This window comes from Alligator mississippiensis, chromosome 16 (genome assembly GCF_030867095.1).
Source record: "Alligator mississippiensis isolate rAllMis1 chromosome 16, rAllMis1, whole genome shotgun sequence".
Lineage (NCBI taxonomy): Eukaryota > Metazoa > Chordata > Crocodylia > Alligatoridae > Alligator > Alligator mississippiensis.
In genome coordinates this window covers 2,134,487-2,154,730 of record NC_081839.1, presented here as the reverse complement: position 1 = coordinate 2,154,730, position 20,244 = coordinate 2,134,487, and the positions used below count along the sequence as shown (strand labels likewise).

At 55.8% G+C, this 20,244-nt stretch overlaps 1 protein-coding gene across 2 annotated transcripts in view; it reads left to right on the top strand.

The window, feature by feature from the left end:
* GNG7 (G protein subunit gamma 7) overlaps nucleotides 1-20,244 on the top strand; it is a 104,174-nt gene that overhangs the window by 77,600 nt on the left and 6,330 nt on the right. For both annotated transcript variants that reach the window (XM_006272111.4, XM_006272109.4), the window contains one exon: nucleotides 17,984-18,102. In XM_006272111.4, coding sequence (XP_006272173.1) covers nucleotides 18,022-18,102 — 81 coding nt within the window. In that variant the 5' untranslated portion in view covers nucleotides 17,984-18,021. The remainder of the gene's footprint in view (nucleotides 1-17,983; nucleotides 18,103-20,244) is intronic.

Sequence of the window (20,244 nt, the reverse complement as noted above, 5' to 3'; positions counted from 1 at the left end):
ACTGGCTCGCTGGGTGTTCGGGTCTCCGGCAGATCTCTCTCATGCACTGTTTGTCCTAAGGCATCAGCCCACCAGGATGCTCTGAGGACAGTGTGTGGACAGTGGCTGTAACCACTGAGCACTACGCCGGCATGCTAGCTCAGCACTGATTCAGAGGGACGAGGGCTGCGTGCTGAATCACCCGCATTGATTCCTCCAGCACCTTCCCTTTCTCCTCTGTTGCTGACTAGCGCAGGGCATTCAGCTGGAACTGCAGGCTGGCAGAGAACAAAAGCCTGGGTAACCTTGTACTAGCGTGTGCTAACAGTAGCGGGGAAAGCAGGTTTAACTGCTTACAACCCATTTGAATAGCCAGCTTTGCCTCCTTTCATTCTTCGGGAGAGTTTGCCAACACCGGGTTTCAGTGCAGAATTGCGCGTCAGCCGAGCTGCTGCCTGCGGCCCTGTTTAGGAAACAGCCGAGCTCCTTGCCGGGTCTGTGCCCACGACAGGCACGAGGTCAGGGTCCAGCTGTGCCAGTGAAGGTTTGTCAGGGCCCCGATTCTCTGCAGGCCTCTTGCAGGAGCCCTGCCCTCCAGCAGCAGGCCCGGCAACCGCAAAAGGAGGACATTGTACCTTGTGCTGATGTCCTTCCCAGCAAAACTGACTTTCCACAATCAATAAAATCCCCAAGCCCTCTGGAACCAGACTCCTCGGTCTCCTTGCTCCTAGGGCAGTGCCATTTAAAGTGCCAAGACGCGTGCCCTCCACGCCTTTTCTTCTCAGCTTAATGACTCTGCAGAGCTCTCCAGGTATCACGGTGCTGCTTGCAAGTACACCATCGGAGCGTCTCATGGTAGTGCGCCTCGCTCCTTGCTTCGAATTCACTGTTGGGTTTTTCTGCTCATCTTTCTTCACCTCTAAGCTTGCTTTGTCAGCGCGTGACCCAGTCTGGGAGTGGGGCTGAGAAACGGAGTACCTTGGACCTCGTGATGAGCAAAACCTGGTTCTGGAGAGCAAGGAGATACCGAGCATGGAGGACCTGGTCTAGACTGGGCACCAAGACATTGCAGTGCCCCAGATTAGGCACCTGGAGCCGCGAGGGCAATCCAAATAGAAGGCAAAACCAGTGCAGAAGCAAAGGATATTTGAGGTTAGCATAAGTCTAACGGTTGGAGACGCATGTCCTTGGCCCTCCTTGGTCTGAGGTGGCTCAAGCCCATGTTTCACGCTTCCCAGGAGAGTGCTGGACCGAGCCGGTCTGCATGGGGGCATCTCCCCTTGCCCCGTCCTGTTGCTCCTTGGGCACCGGGCAGAAAGGAGCGCAGATGCCACGGTGTCTGCAGGGGAGCAAGCGGCGGGGAGCTGGGCTCGTGCAGGAGGAACCCGTGGTGCTCTTCATGCTCTAGTTCTACCGCCCTGCATTTAAGAAACTGAGTCATAGTGACACTGTTGAGCAGGGCAGCTCGCAGCACTGCTGCCTCTGCTCCAGCTGGCATCCCCGGGCTCTGCTCTCAGCTGTGCAACTCCCTTCAGTTGGTGTCCCGGGGCCGTGCTGGAGCTCAGCCTGCTTTGGGGTGTAGGAAATGGGGAAGGCCTGCCTTGCACCATGTGCTTGGTAGCACGTGCAACAATGCTGCTAGCAGCTCCAAGGGAGGGCAGCGTGCTGGCTTCCAGATGGGCTTTGCTCTCAGTCTGGCGTGCAGCTTTCGTAGAATCGGAGAAAATTCGGGTTGGAAGGGACCTTGAGTTTGGGCTCAGCCTTCCCGGGGGCTGGAGGACAGGCTTGCTCCCATCTGGTCGAGGCGATTTATTATTATTCTTTTGGTTGTAACTCAGACTTGTGTACATCTTTCTTGCTCTGTTGCTGCTTCCTGTCAAAGATAAGAACTTTGCAGTTGTGTGACATTTACCTCGGGCCTCCATCTTCTAAGGCTTTAGGAAAGGAAGAGGAGTGCGGCAGCCATACTCGGAGGGGTTTTCCCTCTTAGGCTCTTGCTCATCTCTAGAGAATTTGCAATTCATTTCAAAACCTTTCCTCCCACACAGCTTGCACACAGGAGCTGCCCAGGGGAGAGGGAAAGGTAAAGTTTTTGTTGTCTTAAGAGATGCCAACTGCACTTTGTGTCTCGACTGTCCCCCAGGTCTCTGCCGAATGCGCGTTTGGAGCGTGCCTATCTTGTGGACAGATCCTAAGCTGCTTTCAGGTGTGTGTGTAAATGCTCAGTCCAGGGCAGACCTGATTCCCCACTGCACATTGAAAGTTGGACCCTCGCTTATTGTTATTGGTGTCTTGAGCAGCAATTGTTCCCAGCTCAGACCCGTCGGCCTGCAGACTAGACTCTCAGAGGAAGCGTCCTGATACTCAGCCTAAACTTCCTTTTCCTTCAGCTACGCTCGCAGCTCTGAGCTATACCATCCTACCTCCGACAGTTCCTGGCATCTGGCTTCCGGCTTAACGCGCACACCCGTATTGCTGCAGAGTTACTAATGAGCCTCCTCCCCAGTTGCAGCATGCACGGAGCTCCATCCAGCCTGCCCACACTTGGTTCTTCATCTGCTTGCTCCCATCACTGCCTCCTGCGAGGCACCAGTTCAGGACAGCCTGGAAACATATACCAAAGTTCACAGGGATGAATTTCACCGTGTCAGGGTGCAGGACAGAGGACAAGGTGCAGGGATTTTTAAGGCCGTGGGGAGAGGGCTGCTTCAAGGTGCTTATCAATGATTGCGCAGCAGTGAGCACCTGCACAGCAGGCAGTGCCGCCGGAGCAGCGATGTAGTTTACGGACTGATTTGCAAGGCAACGGTTACTCTTGAGACCGGGCTTCAGGCTTGCAACGGCTGCCGGGCAGTCCATGTGCCTGTATCCACACACATAAAAAGCTGTTTCATGTTTCTGTTCTCACTTCCTTCCCAAATACCAGCCAGGAGCTTCCTGGTTTGCAGCTGTAGCCCAGCAGGAGAGGAGGATGTGGGTAGTTTACTCTGAGGGGTGGTTTTCGGAGGCCCGGCACACTGGGAGCACTGGGTACTCGGCAGTCTGCACAGGTGACCCTGAGTTCAAAGCACCTTCTCGCCACTGAGCCAGCTGAAGTGCCTGCAAGGGAGGAGTGGAGCAGACACAAGTGCTGCCCGCTCCCCTCTTAAAAACCTTTTTAGTTGTGTTGAAAGCAAAGGTTAAGTATTGGTCTAGCGCAGTGGAGCCAGAACTTGTGGCAGAGGTGATCTCTTTTACTAGACCAACTAGATTTTTGCAAAAAAAAGTATCTCTAATCTAGTTGGTCTAATAAGAGAGATCCCCTCTTCCACGAGTTCTGATTCCTTTTGCCGCTAGATCAATACAGCTACAACCTGGATACCTGAAACATGGTCTAGCTCCATGGTTTTCAACCTTTTTTCATTTGTGGACCCCTAAAAAGTGCCAAGCGGCGGTGCAGACCCCTGGGAATTGTAAGTGTGGGTATTCACATACTCTTGCTAGATTGCACTTGTCTTTCGCAGACCCCTTAGACATAGCCTGCGGGCCCATGGGGGGTCTGTGGACCACAGGTTGAAAACTGCTGGTCTGGCTTAAACTATGCCATGGGGCATCATCGTTTAACTAGTTAGGTGTATTCTAGCTTGCAGTAATATTGGAGCTTGGCAATGCTGGACGTGTGGGTTGTGGAGGGAACAAAATTGTAGAATCATAGAAAATTATGGCTGGAAGGGACGTGAGGAGGTCGCCTATTCAACCCGCCGGCTCTAGGCATCCCAGACAAGTGTCCGTGTAACCTGCTTTGAAAAACGTCCGAGGACGGAAACTCCACGCCTTCTCTAGACGGTCCGCTCCAATGCATACCCACCCTCGCAGCGAGAATGCTCTTCCTCCATCCAACTTAAATTTCCTTCGTTGCAACGTAACCTGATTTATTTAGTCTGAGATGAGTAGAAGGCAGGCAGCTAAGACAGAAGACCTGGGTGGTATCTGGGCTGGCTGACATGGCTGACCCGTACTGAACGCGTGCACGCAAGAACAGAAGCAGCCGTCTGCTTCCTTCCAATTTCTGACTAGCTGTAGCTGAACCCCATAGCAGCTGTGCCAGATAGCGAGCGTTGGGCAAATATTTAGCTTCATGTCCTCACTGACTCTTATACACTGGATATAAATAGAAGTGCTGCAGCACTAGAACAGGCCGTGGCCTGGAGGTCTGTAGGACAAAGGTTACGATTGTGCGAAGCCGCTCTGGCCCACGGCTCCTGTTCATGTGACACCATGGGCTTTTTAACGATGACATGAAAAGGGGCCAGGGTGCTTTGACCGCGGGTTCATTAGTCGTAGCGTATGCAAATGTTCTAATCAGCTCTCTTCTGCAGAATTTTCCTGCTTACCCGGTAACCTGGACAATAAGGTGTTGTTTAATTATATCATTTAACTGGCAGATGCCATCCGTGAGCATGCCAGATTCTCCCTGGCAAACAGCTCTTTACTGCAAGGGGAAGGAAAATGGGCCTCTGGAGAGAGCGTCTCTCCAGGGTCTTCACCTTCCTGCCTCTTGAACTGCCCTGCTTTCTACATACTTATGCACATTATCGACCTTGGGCTGCAGGAGCACACAGATGCTTTCCCACATACTTGGAACTAAAACGAACGTGGGAAATGGGTGTCCAGAAAGAGGGGCATCGCAACAGGCTGGTTGTTCTGAAAGGAGCAACACGGAGCCGAAGCCAGAGAATAGTTCTGGTTTGTGAGCTGATACCCCCCCTCCGCTGGCAGATGCGTTCATCCCCTCGATTTTGATGGATGCATCAGCCGGGCGCAGAGCTGGGTGCTGCTTGGCACCAGGAAACAGGCGGGCAGTTTGGTTGTAAATATGCTAGGGACGTAGCATCAGGTCACTGCAGACTCCTGGCTTTTTAGCATGACCTCACCTGCGCTCACGGGCTGATGAAGTCGGGAAATGAGAACAGCATGAAGTCAGCGGCTGCATCGAGGCCTCTGACATCAGCAGCAGGCCACTCTCATCTCTCCCTCGTGTCACGCTGGAGTAGTGTCACGCTGACACTTGGTGCTTTGTTAGCGGTGGGCTCGCAGCGCTCACCCCTGCATCTCCCAACAGTCGGGGCCCCGTTCCAGCTCCCTCCCCCATGAACACAGAGCCTGTTGTTTTTACCCCAACCAGAACGTCTTGGCGGGTTTACAGGAGCCGCGGATGCCAAAGCCGGCTGCAGCCTCCGTGCTGGGGAAAAGCGACTTGTGAAATCCAGGCAGTTCCTCTCCTGGCTTTTGCAGCAGAGACGTGTAAAAGAGCTGGTTCGGTTGTGAGCAAGGGGCTGGGTCCTTGACTCTCAGGGCAGGCTTGCAGAGCCCAGCTCTGCCCTGAGGATGGCGGTACCGAGCGCCTGAAAACAGATTGCGGGGAGAAATGCAGAGTAACAGTTTTCCAGCTCGGTATTAGGTGTCTTACTCCTCTGAGTGTAATTGCTCTGCTTTGGCATGCGGACCAAATCTTTTGAAAATGCTTTAGCTTTCCTTTTCTCCTAAACGCCATCTGCTCGCAGAAGCAACAAAACAAGGCAAATTGTAGTGAAACCAGACAAGCAAACTGGAGGCAGCGAGGAGCGAGAGGACTGGGGTGTGCTCAGTGGAGGGTCGCAATGGACAGCGACTCCCAAAGGCCGTGGCCCAGAGCCTGTGCTGGATGCCAGGAACCGCAAGTGCGGCATAGTCTGAGTTATGGGCCTGTAGAGGCAGAGCTGCATCCAACCTAGGGGTTTCCTGACCGCGGGGGTCTGATGGCTCCCGTGACTGCCAGAACCTGCCTCCTGCCAGCCAAGCGGCATCTTCACCCAGGGGTTTTGCTAGCTTTGTCGGCAAACGCTGCGATGGCCGCAGGGAGTGAATTTGTCACACCCCGAGTGGACGGCTACGCGGCGGTGGAGCAGCCCAGCACAGAGGCTGAAACCATGGGCAACTTCAGATAGGTGCTGCTTGGATTCCCCTTGTCTTAGGCTGTTGAAACCAGGCGGTAATTGCTCGGGGGATCTCTTTTGATTGTACGGACTCTTTGATCATACAGAACTCGCCATAGGCGCCCTCACCTAAATGGACCGTAAACCTCTCGCTGCTCCTGCGGGACGAATCCACGTCCTCCTGCAGTAATATAAAAGATGCAGCGGTTCAGACTGCAGACACCGCAGGGAAAGGCATCCGCCTCAACACGTAACGAGCCCAAGCGCGGCATACCCGTACCTGCCGCTGTCTCTTTAAGGCTCCCAGCCCAGGGCTGGGCCTGCGGGGCCTTGCCGCTCTTCCCGTGCATTGTGTGCGGCACCATAGAAATGTGGAGGTCTTAAATAAACCACCAAAAAAAGTGCAGCCCTCAGGAAAAGTGTCAATAGCTCATTCAGCTGGTCAGCGCCTGCTGCAGGAAGTGTGAAAGAGGAATGGAGCCGGCTTTGTTCTGCCCAGACAAGGAGTAAATGCCATCACCCCAACAGCCCTGCTCTGTTCCAAGGAAGCATGAGCTCATCTCGAAAAGGAGCTACCCCAAGCGGGCGTGCAGCCGCGGGTCCCATCTCAAGCCCACCCCCCTTCCTGAAGGCCAGCCTCGGCTCCGGGCTGCAGGCGCGTGCTCCAAACCAGGCCAGGAAGAGGTGCGGTACCTCGTGGCCAGTCGTGCCCCACATCTGTGCCAGTGACTGGTGCCTGCTGGGCTCTGGTCCAGGAGCCACGCGCACAGGGACCTTCTCGGGGCCCTTCCTTGCTATTTTCCTTAACCCAGTTGTATGAAAATGTTTAAAAGGAGTCAAGCCAGGTTCCAGCTAGCCCCTCTGGCTACAGCCCGCTTTTGGGGCATGACATCCACTGTCATTTGGCACCCGCACCCCAGCAGTTCTGCAAGCTGCTGCTGACCCGCGGTTCTGGGGGCGGTTTTCCCTTCGGGAAGGGCGTCCACGCGGGGTCTGACTACTCCCCTCCTTCTGAAGGCAGAAATAAATGCAGGGTAAGCTGCTGCCCCTGATCTGGGAGGATTGTAGAAGCTTCCCCAGAACAGCAGTAGTCGAGGCCAGGCTTTGCAGTGCTTGGCACCTTCGGTTGGAGGGCGAATGCCTCTTCTGCACCTGAATAAGGGGCAGGTGATCAAAATTACTCAACACGGGGGGGTTGCTGCTGAAACCCTGGCCGTGGGGACGTGCTAAAAGACTCCTTCCTGGGGAGCTCTGCCATTGCCTGATGATGCCCACGTCTCCGAGTTGAAACGCTCGGGCCTGCCTAGGCATTGTGGCGGGTTTGAGTCCAAATGAAAACTGTGCACGCTTCCTGGGGGCAGGGTACCAACTTGCTGCTGCCGAAGGCTCCCCAGGCCTCGCTGTCAAATGCCCGTGCTAAATGCCACCCGCTGCCTTTGTAGATTGTCTTCACACAATGCTGCGCTTGGGGAACAGAGCTGAATTAGCAGGTGCCCTTTCTTTTCATCTCTATACCTAGCAGGGGACTGCCAGCAAGGCCGGAGGCACGGAATGACCACCAGCTGCCCGGCACGTTGGCTTTGCAGTGGGATGAAATGGGGATTTGCTCGCTGACACCAGGAGGTGGGATTTCACCCCCAGTGGGCACGGCCACGACTCGCTTCTGCAGTCCGGCATTGCAGGCTTCATGTACAGCAGGCGGGAGAAAGCCGGGAGGCAGCAGCCGGGGCTCTCTGCTCCTTCCAGCCTCTTTTTTGCCCCCAGACATATGCTTCAAGACTAGTCCCCACAGCCTGCGGCGGCCGGTTCCCTCGGCTCTGTGCAGGCCGGGTCAGCCACCCGCAGAGCTTTGGGATGTGAAACCGCCATGCGTACTCTCGGCACAGCCAGGTGCATTTTTCAGATGCTTCCCTCCCGCTCTGCCGAGCTCAGTGACATCCCGAAACATCAATCAGAATCAAGTCATTCTTATTCGAGAGGGCAAAACCCAAAAAACAAAGCTCCTGTCGGTAGGCTTGTTTATGTAGCCGGTTAGGAGCGGCCACTTCCAGCTATGAGAAGTATGGGAAGAATTCAGAAACTAGAGGGATCACTGCATATTTATTTCCTACTGTAATACTTCCTGTCATTTGGCTGAGAGCGCCCTGGGGTGGGAGGGTGGAGGTGGTATTGATTCCGTGAAAGAGAAAGGGATTTGGTATTGAGCATTTCATTTTCTGCAGAGTGAATGATTAACTATTTTGGGTGTCAGCTCCGACGGCAGCAGCCCGTACACCTTGTACCTCGCCCAGGAGGACAAGTCAGGGCAAGCCGGGTTTCTCGGTAGGTTTGGACATTTCTGGGGGCGGCAGTTTCATCCTCTTCATTTGGATACGGAGGGGAGATTTGCAGGAACTTGGCACGCGGTGAGTGCCGCTCGATGATCAAGCGCATGGTAGGGCGGGAACTGGAATGCAACGACACGCCGGAAAATTTGCTGTTTGGCACGTTTGCCCCCAGCGGTGTTACGCTGATGGGCTCCGGGACTGAGCTGCGGCAGGCGGGCTGCTTCGCTGGGAAGGACTCGGGGTACGGAAGTGGGCTGATCATCCTGGAGGCCAAATGAAGGCTATCAGTGCCGTGGCGGTGTTGTGTTTGGGGCTCGACCCAGCCCTGCAACGGACTGACTCACGATTTGTCACGGCTGAGTGCTGCTGTCAGTGGTATCGCTGCACTGGCCGTGACTCAGACGCGAGCAGTTTGCAATAAAAGGCTTAAAAACCTCGAATTGTAGGACTACCTTTGCCTTTGAATAAGGACATCGGGGCAAGGGAGTCGGAGGGCTCCGAGTAGCGAGCCAAGCAAAACTTGCAGTGACCTCAGAGGCTGGAAGGGAACAGATAATAAAACGGAGCCCCTTGTGTAGGGACTGGACATAATGCTCCAGCGTCGCCGCTGGAACCCAGGCATTTTTGTAGGTCACCAAAATGTTTCCCACGATCACACGCGCCTTCTGCTTGCGTAGCTCATGCTCCCTGCCCCGCATCACGTCCCGGGGTAGGTGCCTGCTGGCTGCACTGCATGGCTTCCTGGAGGAGCAAGGCAGTCCCCTGGAGAACTCCAGGGTTGCCTAACTCGGTGTGGTCCGTGACTCCCGCCAGACAGGAACGGCTTGCACAACGGGGAGAGAGGCACCTGCAGAGTTAATGCTGCCTCACGGGTTGTGTTTCCCAACCTCTGACTGGTTGTGGAGGGGGGGCCCGGAGAGAAGGAGCAATAGGGGAGTGAAAGCCTGGCCCAGGGAAGGGAGGCTCGCTCCTTCCTGGCTGGCTTCCTTCCACTCGTGACTCAGCAGAAGCAGCCGGTCCCGGCGCGAGCGGCGTCTGAACCTCGTGCTACTTTTGCCGGAGCAGCCGGACCTGGAGAAGCAGCAGCAGCATGGTCCGGGAAGGGGAGAGGCGGGGGCGGCGCGTGAACCGTGCAAGCCGAGGGCACATGTGATCGTGGGAAATGTTTTGACGACGTATGGAAAGGCCTCCTCCGTCCCAGCAGCGATGCTAGAGCAAAGCATCCAGGCCCTCCGGGTCCCAGGCCGCGCTGCGGGGCTCTCTAGTGCAGTGTGGGTTGTAGCAGGTCCAGCGTCACACCCCGTGCCAAGCTCTCCCACCTCGAGAAGGCTTTACAGCGGGGAGACTTTATAGTCACACGTGCAGGCACCCCCGGTCCCCAGCTTCACTTGCACCTCAGCACTCTTTACCTCTGCACCCTCATACGGCATCGGCCCCCGTCTCGTTAGGGGAGGGGTGCATGGCCAAGCTCAACACGCAAGAGGGGGAGCAGACGGAGCCACTTGTGACCTGCCTGCCTCGTGCTTCCCCGCTCATCCTCCTTGAAGTGCCCCCACAAGCACCTCTCTGTCTGCTCTGGACACTTCGCTGACCCGGACTCGGCGGGTTTTGCATCAGGAGTCACCTACGTATCTCCATCTGTCTGCCCAGGGGCATCATCGAGAAGTTGGCTTTGGCTTCTGCGGGTCCTGGAGCAGTCAGCTGAGCTGTCCCCTGGATCCCTTGCGCCGATGGTTTCCAGTTACTAATGACGCGCTCAGTTAATTATTCTCCAGGGCAACTGAAACCATTTTTTAGTGCTTGCCAGGCAAAGCAGTCCTGGAATGTGACCTGTGATTGCAGCCTGGTTACCTGAAGCATTCCTGCCGGCCCCGAGCAGCCACCCGCTGCCTTTTCAAAGAAAGCAATTGAGATGTTCTTGCGAAGCCTGGGAACAGGCTGCTACTGTGCAGCTCAGACCAGCCTTGGGGCTGCCCCGACCTGGTCCCCAGCAGCCGTTAGCTTGCCGAGCAAGGGAGGGCTGCCCTCCGCGGGTTCATGTTGGATCAGTGGAGGCGCGCGTGCACAGTCAGGACCCGGGAGGCATAGCTGGCATGCGTGCCAGGAGCAAAGGGCGTTGCGTTTGGCCCAGGCCTCACTGTGTAAAGTCTTCTGGAGGTGGGGAGAGCTTGGCATGGGGTTTGAAGTTTGAACGGATGCCAGAGACATTGCACCAGAGAGCCCCACGGTGCGGCCCGGGTCCAGGAGGGGCCTGGGCTGGTTCTTAGGTCAGCCGTCCCCTCCAGGTTCCCTTTTCTGCGAACTCTGGCAAAAGCAGCACAAGGGTCAGAAGCAAGCAACATGTGTCCAAGCAGCTTTTCTTTCCCCAGGCAGGCCCTCAGGAGGCGATCGGGGCCTTCCCCATGGCTTCTCCTTTACGGAGAAGGGCTTGGCAAGGCCAGCAATGCCAAGTGTTCAGATAGGGCCTTTTCACCTGGGGCACCTCGGAGCTTAACAAATCCTCAGCCCCCTGCAGAGGGGGCAGCTCTGTCCAGTCTACTTTGTAAAGGCAGAAACTCGCATAAATTCACCTTGTTCAGAGTCCTACACGCTCTTTTTTTTCCCCTGCAAGCCTTCCCCCTGCCCCCCCAAGCCATCCTCTCCCTCCTTCCCTGATCCCAAGCAGCTGCATCGTCTGTAGCAGGGTGAGCTGCCATTGTAGACCAGCTGCCAGCCTTCCAGCTGTCCAGGCCTTTCTCCGAGCAGGTCTGGACATCCCCCAGGGATCGGGGGTGGCCGTGATCACCTTGTCCATGCTGACACTCCTGCCAGTGCTGCATGCGGACATAGCACCGACAGGTGAGCTTGTGCATCTCCCAGAGCCCCAGCTCCTCTGCAGGGGCATGCAAAGTGTTGTGGGTTATCGGCTGGCTCCTGGAGAGTCAGGCTGCCTTCCCTCACTGGGTTTAGGATGCTCCCTGCGTCTAGAGATGACCTTTTATCCCCGACACACAAGGTTAGAAGCGGGAATGGCATGTGAAGCAGTGAACTTTGCTCTTAGTTTCCCTGCAAGAGCAATGAGGTGAATTAACGCTTCCTAAGCACTTCAGAGAGACCTTCCCAGATAACCCAGAGTGCAGCTGGAGTCTGCACAGGGCTGGCCTATTTGATTGCAGAAATTGGGTTTCCAAATCCAAGGCTGGCGTGAGTAGGTTGTTCAGGTACTGCTGGTAGCGGGTCTGGAAGATTCAGTGCAGAGCACCTAGGGTGGGAGCAAAGGTACCTTTAAATCACAGCTGTCAGAGGCAGCTCATTTTCAGTGGTAAAGATTTGAAAGCCAAGGATCCTGGCTGGGGAGAGCAAAGAGTGAGGCCTAAAGGCTGAAATACCTCCAAGTCCCCTTTGTTATACAGGCCATCCTGCGCGTTGCCCTGTCAACCTCCCTCGCCCTTTGCAATTAGCAGAAATTACTGGCTGCCACGGTAGTGGGTGGCATCAATTCTTGGCATGCTTGTCCTAAGCAGTTTGCTTTCTGCTGCCCCTGGAGCCAAGGAGGATAATATGCAAAGAGAGGGCGCTCGGCCCATGGCACAGGCAGCCCTGGACGCTCCCTGCTGATCTGATGAGAGCGACGGTGACAAAGCAGCTTTTTGGCCGGATCAGTCCTAATCCCGACAGACGCTAGAAGGAGAGGTCTCGTTTCACCTGAGTCCTACTGGCCTTAATAGCTGGCTAATCTTCTTTTTGTTCAGCAAGTGGCCGCGAGGGATTGGATAGAGAGACTGCCTGGACTGCCAGCCGGAAAGCTTAGGCGCTGCACGCGTGCTCGTCTCGCAGCCCTTCAACGTCGCTTCCAACAGCCCAAAACATGACGGCCTGCCCGGGAACTGCCAGGTGGTCTCGCGGGGCCTGCTACAAACACTTACGGACCAGCGTGTCTGCCGCGCGTTCCCACTGATGCTGTGAGGATTCTGGGAGCCGTGAGCCTGGGTCAGTCCCTAAGGCTAGGGACATGCATCGCCTTTGTCCTTGGGCAAGTTGTGCCTGTATTTGCCCCGGAACAGAAGTATCCCGGGCGGGGTTGGTGTGTGCACACATCGCCCTTCTAATCGGGGTTTCCTGAGCGGCTGAATGCACTGCCGCTTTTCTGCCATTGATTTAGTGGTGCAATCCCAGGATAACCATTCAGGCACACTTTGCAATGTCCCAGGATAAACTGTTAGGACTTGTTTTTATCCTATGAACCCGTTTTAGGGTTTATCCTGGGACAGCAGACATGGACATCTGAACAACTGTGCTCTGTCCTGGGATAAACCTTCTCAGACGCTGCTCCACACCAGCCGCTCTCGGAGGCAGGAGTGTTCTCCTCTGGAAAGCAAAGGGTACGAGATGGGCAAAATCCTGTTTTCAATTCCTTTCCTCCCCAACCTGGCAGCTCGCACCATGGGGTGACCTGGTGTCTTCCAGGAATCCAACTTTCCATTGCCGGGAACTGTTCTGCCAGCTTCCCTGCTGGGGCAGTCAGCACCGAGGAGCAGTCCCTTCTGCTTCTCTGTAGCTCCGTGGCGCCGTGTTCGGGCTGCAGAGAACCGCAGCTGCTTGTGCTGCCCAAATGTCGCAGGCATTTCTCACGCTGGTTTGTACCCATGCATTGCTCTGTCTCCTCTGCTCTACTCCAGTAAGGCCAGGTGTTTGATGTAGCCATGCCAGTAGGTCAGAAATGTGGAGACGTGATCTGCGATGGACGGAGCTGAGCGGGCCGAGGAGCGCTGCCGGTCGTGCACGCTTTGCCTGTAGGGTCAGGATCGAGATGCACTGTACGATCCCACAAGCTGCCCCGCTGCATTTGGATTCTGCCCTGGCCTGTGAGCCCCTGTCACAGTCACTCCAGGCACCTGCTGTGTTTGCTTGTTGGCCGGAGAGCCAGGGGGAGCGTCGTGCTGCGCTGTCGCACTCCAGCACGGAGGATTAGGAGCTCAGATGAGACTCCGGTCTGGACCTCCGGTTCCCCATTGCACTTCTTTCGCCAAGATGCGGGCAGGACTGACCTGGTTTGGTATGGTCTGCTTTGCCAGTGCTCTGGCTTGCTAGTTTGTGCAGAACATAAGCTGTCATTAAAAACACCCAAACTTCCCAGCTCCTAAGACTTGAGAGGAGATTTCTGCTAGTGTCACTCGGTGCCGACTAGACGTTGCTTATCTCAGGACTACTTATCTCATGACAAAAGCTGCAGAGTAGGAACTTTGCTGCCTTGCTGAAGCAGCCAGATTGATTGGACTTATTCTGGGTAGAGCTGGAGTTGCGCCACTCCTGTCCAGTGTGACCTTGTACCGTGACCCTACAAAGACGAGCTGACATTTTCCCAGCACTTTGCAAATACCCAGCTCTCCAGAAGTGCAGTTATGTTATTCCACCCTCTAAGCAGAAAGGCCGTGTAAAAATATAGTAGTTTAATCTATAAGTGCTTTACCACCGGCGTATAGTACATCATCTTTACTCTGATTGATTTTTTTTTCCTGGGGTTCTTGTATTTTGCTCTTCACAGTTCACTACAGCTGGTAGTCTGTCTTATATCGTAATGCTGTGTGTTGCGATGCATTGCAGAAAAGGCACTGCCCTTCCCAGAGTACTCAATGGGCTGGATGGCCCTTCTGGAAGTGGCCACTGTATTGCATCACAGTGAGGAACTGGTCTGTCTTCACCTAAAGAGCCCTACAGGTCTGCCGTCCTGCAGAGGAATGCAGCTAGGTGATGACAAAGGAAGCAGAAAAGATGCAAAACGAGAGGGTTGTATAATGCAAAGCACTTGCGGGAACCGGTAGCAGCTGCTGCCTTTGGTGACACCTGTGACCATACCGGTTCGCTCCGAGTCCACAGCCCTTGTTGTTTTGCTAGACCTGCTTGCAGAGAGCGGCTCCTGTCTGCAAACGAACCCGCAAGGCCTTTTTTGCTCCTGTCTTCTACTGGTACAAACAAGGCCTTGCAGGCTCACTACCTGGCTGTGTCCAGAAAAAATTCTCCCCCGTTCCTAAAGCCTGCGCAGGCACCACAGCGCTGGCCTCCAGAGAGGAAGGGTGCTTGGGCCTGAAAGTTTGCAGTTACATTTTTTTTTTCTTGAAAAATGTAGTTGGTCTAATAAAAGATATCACCTCTACCACGAGCCCTGATTCCTTTTGCCTCTAGACCAATATGGCTACAACCAGGATACCCGAGTCCTCCAGAGAGGACTTTTTCTTGACAGTCCTGCCTATTGGTCTTATAAATATATGCCCAGTAATCCTCTTTCTTTGTCTCCTGCCCAGTAATCCTCTTTCTGTCTCACCTGCCCCTAATTCTCTTTCTTTAGAGAGAGAAACCAGACATGTCTGATCAAACCCCAAGGGGAGCTGGCTGCCCTAAAGCTAGCTGTAGGAAGAGGGCAACCGCCTGCCTTTCCCAGGGCCAGTATCACAGGCGTCTTGGCAGCACTAGCAATATCGGTACTAATTCATATGTAGCTCTTAGCAAATCCACGGGCTTCCTTGTGCTGCGGCTCACGGAGTTGCATCACAGCCTGCTGGCGTTTTCTGTTCTGATTCCTTCGGAGCGTGGCGAAGGAACCGGGGATTCCTGTTCTGTCCCACCTAGAAACGCTGCCTTGGGAAGCAGCTTTTGAAGCCCACTTGGAAGTTTTCTGGGGGAAAGGGAGGAAGAGCACCGGCTGCCTTATTGGTTAGACGAGATCCAGTCTTGGATTGCGTGCAACCTCGCTGGCTCGCACCCGGAGCATTGAGTCATCCAAGCAAAGGCTGAGTCAAGCATCCATCTAGGCCAGCAGTTCTCAACCTCTTTTTGCACCGGGACCCATTTGTAAACATCGATGGCCAGTCCCGACCCCGTGCCCCTCACTCCCAACCTGCTGCCCCCGGGCCCCAGTCCCCCAGTGTGTGGGGCAGGGAAGGCCCCAGGCAGCTCCTTGCAGGCTGGAGCTCTGCCAGCCCGCAAGGGAAAACCCACAGCTTCCCTTGTTTTTCTCCTTGAAAGGATAATCCATTTCTAAAGTTTGTCCACAACCTTTTCATACGTTCTGTGACCCACTTTTGGGTCATGACCCATGGGTTGAGAACCACGGATCTAGAAGATTATAGGGATTATACTAAGGAGAGGCAAAGCTTTTGAGACCGCCATGTCCTGGTCTTGTGAGGGGAGCCTGCGGAGGACGGATGATTTGAGGATCACTTGAATTTCCAGCCAGCTGGGTGCCCCGACTTGCAGAGCCACAATGGGATTTAGGGTCAGGACAGATCCTATAGACCGGCTGGGTTGTCACTGTATGGGGCAGATCCTATAAACTGGCTGGGTTGTTTCTCTGCTTGGGGCAGATCCTATAAACCGGCTGGGTTGTCTTTCTGCACAGGGCAGATGCGATTAAACCAGCTGGTTTATCTGCCCTGTAGCTTCTTTCCTTGAAAAAGCAGTGTGGGAGGCAGTTTCTTCTTCTCCATCCCCATTCCCCACCTCCCCCAGCAAAGCCCGGCCTGCCCTGCCCTGCGGACACGCGGTTGCAGACAGTTCCCCAGGGCTTGGGGACTCGCTGTGTTGCTCTGGTGAACATGTTCCACGGGCAGGGAGGTAGAAGGAGATTTCCAAGTCGAGTCCTTTCTGCTGGCAGGCGGAGGAGCCCAACAGCAGAATTAGTAATGTTGGCTGAACCTCCATTTGTTTTTCTCCGGCCTCAAATATAATGAAATTCATGAGTGGAATTTGTCACGGAGCTGAACGTTTGGCGAGGATTGCACGCGTCTGCCAAGCAAAACAGGCCCGGAGAGTGCTGCTTTGGCCCATAATGCACCCTTTTAAGGGCTAAATATAGCTGCGACTGTTTGAGCTGCGTAAGCGTGTGCAGCAGGACAGATGCCTGCTTTTTCCCCCCCTTAAACAGAGTGGTTTGGTGTCTGCTTTGAAGTTGCCCGAGTTGGAAAGAGCTGGAGCGGCTTCTGCGGGCGAGGGGGCTGGCCACGGGTCTGGGAGCAGGGCTCGCAGTCACCTCGGGCTCTGGCCTGAGTGCTTTTAAGGTCGGCCGTGCATCCCAGGGCTTGGCAGCTGGGACGGGGGCTGCAGGGGAGGAGGTCATGCTGACGCCCTGCTCCCTCTCTTCTCCATCCCCCACATTTTCCTGCAGGTCAGGGCTGAGTCGCCCTTGGCCTGGGCAAAGGTGCGACTTCTAAGTCCACCTCAAATTGCCATGCAAGTATAGATGCTGCCGGGGGGGTGCTGGGCATCGGGGGTCCAAGCAGGGCCGGCCGCACAAGTCTGGCTGAAGCCGTGGCAAAGGTTAGCGGGGTGCGCGCTGACGGCGGTGCTGCCGGACAGCTCCTGTGCCGGGGGCAAGAGCAGGGCTATTTTTATTGGTCTCGTGGGCAGGTTTCTGCCTTCTCGAGCATTAGGGTTGCGTGAGGATTGTACGGCAACTCCAGCTGCAGAAATGTGGCTGGCCCCCTCTGCAGATTCGCTCCTGCCGGAGGACCCGATCCCAGGGTAGCCCCGGAGGCTGTGCAAAGACGGGCGACAGGCAGGTGAAACCCAAGGCTGCGCTACGCTGCGGGCACCGGTGTCTGCCCTGCACAGCCGAGCCCTGCAAGTCGCTCCTGCAGGAGCCTGGTCATGTATTTGACCTTCAGAAGCAGTGCCAGGGCTCGGTCGCTTCTGCGGTGCCATTTGGGCAAAGCTGCAGTGCTCCCCGACCCCCGAGGGGACTCCCCCGTTGAAGACAGCAAGGCAGTGCCTTCCCACTGCTCCTCTGACTCCAGGTCACAGCCACGTTTTCTGAAATGAGTCATCTCCCCGGGCTTTCTTCCAGCCAGAGGACGTTGCTCTCCTCTGCTCGCCTTTTGCATTCAGTTGAGCCCTTGTTTTGCAAGGTTTTGTGCAAGATCTCATCTGCGAGCCATGCTGCGAGTATCCCAGTAACGGTTCTGCAGCCGCTTATCTGCCTGGCCTTGTTTCTGCGCTCTGCAGGCGGCACTGGCCTCCTTTCTGTGCCCTGCCTGTCCTGGGCGTACGTACGAGTCTTTGCTGCTCCTGTCAGCCACGTCGTCCCCCTCCTCTCCATCGATGAGCCATCTGCATTTACACCCCAGTGGCCTCCCTGGTCTCCCCAGCTTCATTTCTTCCTTGCTCTGCTTTAAAGACACCAACTGGAAAATCCCCCTTTGGTGGGAAGGTTGGCACGCACGAGTATCATGGCAGTGCTGAGGGGTCCTGGGCACCACTCGCAGTATATCAGCAGAGCAGAGGTAGGCTGGGAAGAGCTGGAAGGCCAAGTATCAAACTAGATCTATATGTGTAGTGGGCAGGATAAGCACTGGTTGCAGCCCCGCATCTGCCAAAGCATCCGCCTGAAAGTGTTGCCCCTTTGGATTAATAATTGTCCCTTCTCCAGCCTGTCTGCTTCAGGCACTTTGCTGTTAAGAGTGTGATCAGTAAGAGGAGAGGGACTGTTAGGAGGTGGAGGGCACCCGGCCTGGTGCTAAAACCCCATGTAAAGGGGATTTTGAAGAAAAATTCCAGGTGACACCAAACAAAAGTGCCCGGCACTGAGCCAGAGGGTCCCCTCCCACGCAGCCTGAGCCACTGTCTCGTGGGTGTTGCATGAGATTCGGGTGCACAGTGGCGAGGCCTCGCTGCCCCGGGGCTCTCCCTGGCCATTGGGAAAGCTGCGGCATGGAGCGACGAACCAACCTTTCTCCCCTTTGCTCCCTCTAGCATTCTCGAGTGCCGGGGCCTGGAACCGATGGCAGACAATGTCAACAACTAACAACATAGCACAGGCCCGGAAGCTGGTGGAGCAGCTCCGCATCGAAGCCGGGATCGAGAGGATCAAGGTGAGAAGGGCATTGAGAGGGCCACATTTCCCAGGGGGGTGAAGTGGGTGGGGAGAGGGGCCTGCATGCAGTGCCCACGAGTCCATCCCAGCACGGATCATGGGAACCTCCTGCTGGCACTCTCCGCACCCCTGCTGGATTGTGCCCCTCAGCTGGGAAGTTGTTTCTGAGCCATGCCAACCAAGGGCAGAGTCAAGAAGTGGGTTCAGATTTGCCCCCCGGGTAGTGCTTCAGGTTACAACACTAGTCTTGGAAAGCTGCGCTCATGCAGCGGAGGCAGAATTACTCCATTTTTCTTGGCTCTCACCACTGGGAGACCCAGAAGATCCAGGCGTGACCGTGCTCTGGCATGGTCTTAGAGCATGTGTCAGTGAAGGCTGCTGCTTACAGGCATGTCCACATCCACACCGTTCGGGAGGGCAGGTCCCACCCTGGGTACGGATGTCACAACTGGCTTTTAACCCAGCGACCTCAGCATGCACGTCAGCTCAGGCTCCCTGCCGAGCGAGGAACCAGGGGCCTGGCCAGGCTCACGTCATGCCGGTGCTGCTCCGGGGTCCTGGGCTCATTTGCTTCAAGCTGTGTCAGGTAGGCAGATATACGCACAGGCAGAGCTGTAAGACATCAGCTGGCAGCATTGACCACGCTCTGCCCTGCCTTGGCACGGACCGCTGCAAAGGCTCCCCGCACTAGAGTTTCTCGGTGCTCGCTACTCCTTTGGCTGGAAGCTAAATGCAGCATCTCTCTGCCTCGGGTGTGAGGCACCTCGTCATAGCACTACAGTGCTTGTGCAGGGGTGGTTCGGGTCCTCTAGGCACCCTGTAGGTACTTGTGTCTGGTCCCATGGGGTCCCAGCGGGCAGCCAGTGCTGCAGGACGGCTGCCAGCTTGTGGGCTGTCTCCTACCAGCCCACTCGCTCCTGGGTTTGTAGACAAGGCAGGCAAGTCCTCACCTGCTCCCAGCCCCCTCCAGCCTGCAAACAAGATGCTCAAGGTTGTTCTTGGAGGCCTTGCTTTCCTCATGTACCACCCTGTGCAGCTGTGCCCGGCACCACTGCCTCTACCCCAAAGGGTTGGCTTTGTCTGCAGGGCCAGGTGGGCTGTAATCAAACGTGAGAGGAGGAGGTGGAGGTGGGGGGCGAGCACCGGGATCTGCTCCTGAAAAGTCCCCTCCCATCAGCAAGAAAACCCTGTGAGTGTCAGCGAAGGAGCCAGTAAACCCTCAGAGCTTGTGCATTTACCATGCACCGGCTCCTCCCGACACAGAAATGAAATGCTTTCTGGTCTCAGAGTGTTTTCTTTGACTCCCAGTTCCCGCTCCTTTGCCCGAGAGAGATTCATTGGATGCGTGGGAAGGGCAGCTGCTGCTGGGAAATCCTGTTTTTTAAATCCCGCTTGAGGTTTGGGAGCTGTTTTAGGGGCCCCGGTTTCCAGACTCCGGTGATGCACCCGTCTGAGAGGCCCTTCTAGGGACGACAGAGCAAATTACAGGGCTTCCCCGGCACAGACGCTGCTGACTCTCCAAGTATTACTAAGCGTCGGGTTGCAGACTGTGCCTGGCACTGCGCCGGGGGTGCGGGGGTACTTACCTCCCTCTGGACACGTCACTGACTGCAGACGCTGTGCTTGGAGAGGGCAGCAGCAGCCGGCCTGCGACATGTCGCTATTTAGGGCAGTGGAGAAGAGGCGCTGGCCGGGCCAGCTTGCAGAAGACCACTAAGCCACAAAGCAAACCCCGAGCAGCGGTCCATGTGCCTGCCCTGGGGACACCAGAGCAAAGGCACGAGGGGTTTTCCCCTCCAGGCTCCTTCCTCCAGCTGCTTGTCCCAAGGTTTCATAGCTAAAGTTACAGGAAGTCAAGTCATGTTTGCAGCGCAGACATGGGGCAGACTCATGTTCCCGGGCTGAGGAGGAAGGCCGGCTGCCTGGGCGAGCAGTCTGCAGAGCTTTGCCAGCAGCCCGGATGGAAATGGGTGCTGCAGACTGATTTTAATGTGCAGCTTCTGGCTCTGAGCTGAGTGAGAGGAGACCCCCAGGCCCTCGTTTTCATGCATAGACTGGACACGCCGAGGGGAGGACTCCAGCTGGAGCCTGACCCCAGACAAGTGTCTGGCCTGTGTGGTGAGAGCAGAGTGCCCTGTGT